This window comes from Aphanomyces invadans (genome assembly GCF_000520115.1).
Source record: "Aphanomyces invadans strain NJM9701 unplaced genomic scaffold supercont1.2, whole genome shotgun sequence".
In the NCBI taxonomy this organism is placed as follows: Eukaryota; Oomycota; class Saprolegniomycetes; order Saprolegniales; family Verrucalvaceae; genus Aphanomyces; species Aphanomyces invadans.
The window spans coordinates 1140234-1142863 of record NW_008580147.1 but is presented as its reverse complement, the minus strand read 5'-3'; the positions used below and the strand labels follow the sequence as shown (position 1 = coordinate 1142863).

General features: G+C 56.6%; 1 protein-coding gene across 1 annotated transcript; it reads right to left on the bottom strand.

Moving 5' to 3' along the window:
• Positions 1-320: 320 nt before the first annotated feature.
• H310_01211 (hypothetical protein) lies at positions 321-2024 on the bottom strand (the record flags this gene model as incomplete). Its single annotated transcript, XM_008864266.1, has 4 exons — positions 321-1031; positions 1195-1338; positions 1489-1699; positions 1744-2024. The coding sequence occupies 4 exons, from the start codon at positions 2022-2024 to the stop codon at positions 321-323; spliced, it is 1347 nt and encodes a 448-aa protein (XP_008862488.1).
• Between the last annotated feature and the right edge of the window lie 606 nt (positions 2025-2630).

The following is a 2630-nucleotide window of genomic DNA, read 5'->3' as shown; positions in this document are numbered from 1 at the left end:
AGAAGCTCAAACAGCTTGACCTGGAAGATACCTTCCAGCGACAGGTCGAGCATGGATGTGCGGAACTCGTCCATTTCCCACTTCAGTATCGAAAAGTCGGACTCTACCTAGGTCGAGTTGGGGAAGACGGTCGCGAGACCGGCGAAAAGGCGGCGCAGCTGGAGGTACTTGACGCCACGCCCGGCGACCTCGTCCCACGTGTCGTTGAATGACTTGAGATGGTCGTGCTAGTCGAATATCGCCTTCGTCGCTGGCTCCTTGTTGTACGCCTTAATCAAATCGCGGTGGTCCGTCTCGGCGGTGTTGATCTAATCGGCTGTTCAGGACGTCGCCTCGAGCTGTGGCTTCCGCGGCTCTAGCACCTCCGAGACAAATGTCGCGGGTCTCATCTTGACGAGGTCGTGCGGCATGATGGGTGGCGCGAGCTCTATGGACGGGTTGTTCATTGGGGCGCGCTCAGCTTCCACTTGGTGGATGCCGTCCGTGATGCCGATGGCGAACAGTCCGATCGTCCTCAAGACTTGTGATTGCTCGATGTTGTCAAGCTTCTCCCTGTGCACTCGAGCGCGCGACCCGAGGTCTTCGACGTAGTCGCAAAGCGAGGCGATGAGCACGATTGACTGGTTTCGCTGCACGTAGGTATTGACAGGCAGGTCGTCGAAGTCGCCCTCGCAGTCGACCTCGAAGTCGGCGATGCGGCACACCTCGAACAAGTCGGCAATTTCGTCGGCGAGAACGAGAAACAGCTTCCGTTGCTGGCAGAGTACCAAATTGCGCTGCTGGTGATTGACGAAAGTCTCAGTGATCAACTCAATGGTTGGGGAAAGAGCATGCACGAGGACCCACCAGGTCGACTTCAGCACAGGCGGCTGAGCCATGTTGCCCTCGGCGGCGCGCTCGGCGAAAAAGGTTGTGATTCTCGGTTCGTGAGCAATGTCGAACTTGAGCACAGCTCCGAGCGCGATCCACCGGTTTGTCTTATTGGGGCTTGTCACGCCCATTTCCGTGATCAAATTCGACTGCCGGCGAAGCTACACAGTCACCTCCTAGGTCTTCTTCATCCACGCGCCACCGTCGATCTCATCGATATACAAGTGAACTTGCAGGTCGAGCTGGTGTGGAGCGCACCACACTTGGACGACCTTGTGAAGATGTAAACAAACTAGAAGCCCCCTTCCACGACTTCAAACTTACTTTGAACTGGGCGTACCTCGCCATGCGCACCTGGACGCCGTTTCGGTGCCCCATGTTCGTCTTCTCCCCATCCATCGTGACGCCGATCAGCTTCCGAATCCACCCCGTGAACAGAGCGTCGAGAAGCTTGACAATCACGGTCTCCTAGTTCTGGGCGGTGTGACGGTCGAAATGCGGCATCGCGATCAAATGCAGGTTGTAGAGGACACACATCACACCGACACGCACGCGGATATCCATGAAGCACGTACCGCAGTGCGTGCTCCAGTCGAACGACAACGCCAGCGCTCAGACGTCGTCGGAGGCGATGATTGTGGCAAGCGCCCGCAGCGAGTGACCGACAATCACATGGGCGTACCGGCCGACCAGTGTGTCGTTCATGCCTCCCAGCTTGGCGATCAAGCCCGTGTTCTTTGTGTCCTCGATTACCCTGGCGACCTGCCGGAACGGCAAGCCGACCGACACGTGCTTGATGACGAGCTTGAAGCGCATCACAGCCGGGATCCTGACCGTGTAGCCGACGCCATCCTCGTTCTCGGTGAAAAATACAGCGCACTGCGCCGCAGCTTGGCGATCTTCCGGTTGCGAGCGTCGATGCCCGTGAGCTCTTCCCCGTCGTCGCCGTCCGCCTCCAAGGCCGCAAGCTCGTCCTCGGGGCGGAGCACCATCTCGCCGATGATGACCTTGACGATCGAGTCCGAGATGACCAGGTTGATTTCGTCGCTGTCCACGTCGATGTACTGTAGTTGTGCATGGTGTACGCGCGAGGAATCGCCACGTCGAAGAACGAGTCCATTCGCGCGGAGGCCTGGGCACTGTACTCGACCCATTTCTCGCCGTGCTGAGGCTGCATGTGCTTCGTGATGACGTCGCTACGAAACTCTTCGCCAAAGAACGGTTGGTCGTCCGCGGGCCGCGCTTGCGCTTGATCCCGGCCGCCTCAGTGGTGACACAGCGGCCAAAGTAGAAACAGAACTTGCAGCAGGCACTCTTGACAACGAGGCTGTCCTGGGAGGTGATCTCCAGGGCGTACTTGCGCGCGTAGGACGGTTGCCAAGAGTGCTTGGCTTGGACTTGGGTGCCATCAATTTGAATTCGCGCAATCAGCAATGGGATCGTCCGCACAGCAGTCCACAAGCAGTCCGCAGACTTTCTTAAAAGTGGAAAAAGTTCGGCCCTTAAATGTGTAATAAGCGTGTTAAATGTGGAATCGTCCACTTTTTATGAGGCCTGCTGTAGGTTCCTAAGCTCCTTGAAGATTACCGTGCTTTTTGTTCTCAAATCTGGTCTGAATAGCATCGTCAACATGTTGTCTCAATATTCCCCCCAATCGTGGCTTTCTGCATATGTTGATTGTTGCTTGGGGGAGACAATATTGCTCTTGTGTTGCTCGAACTTTGGTTTCGGCAGTGCTTTCGTGAGCATGTCGGCAATCA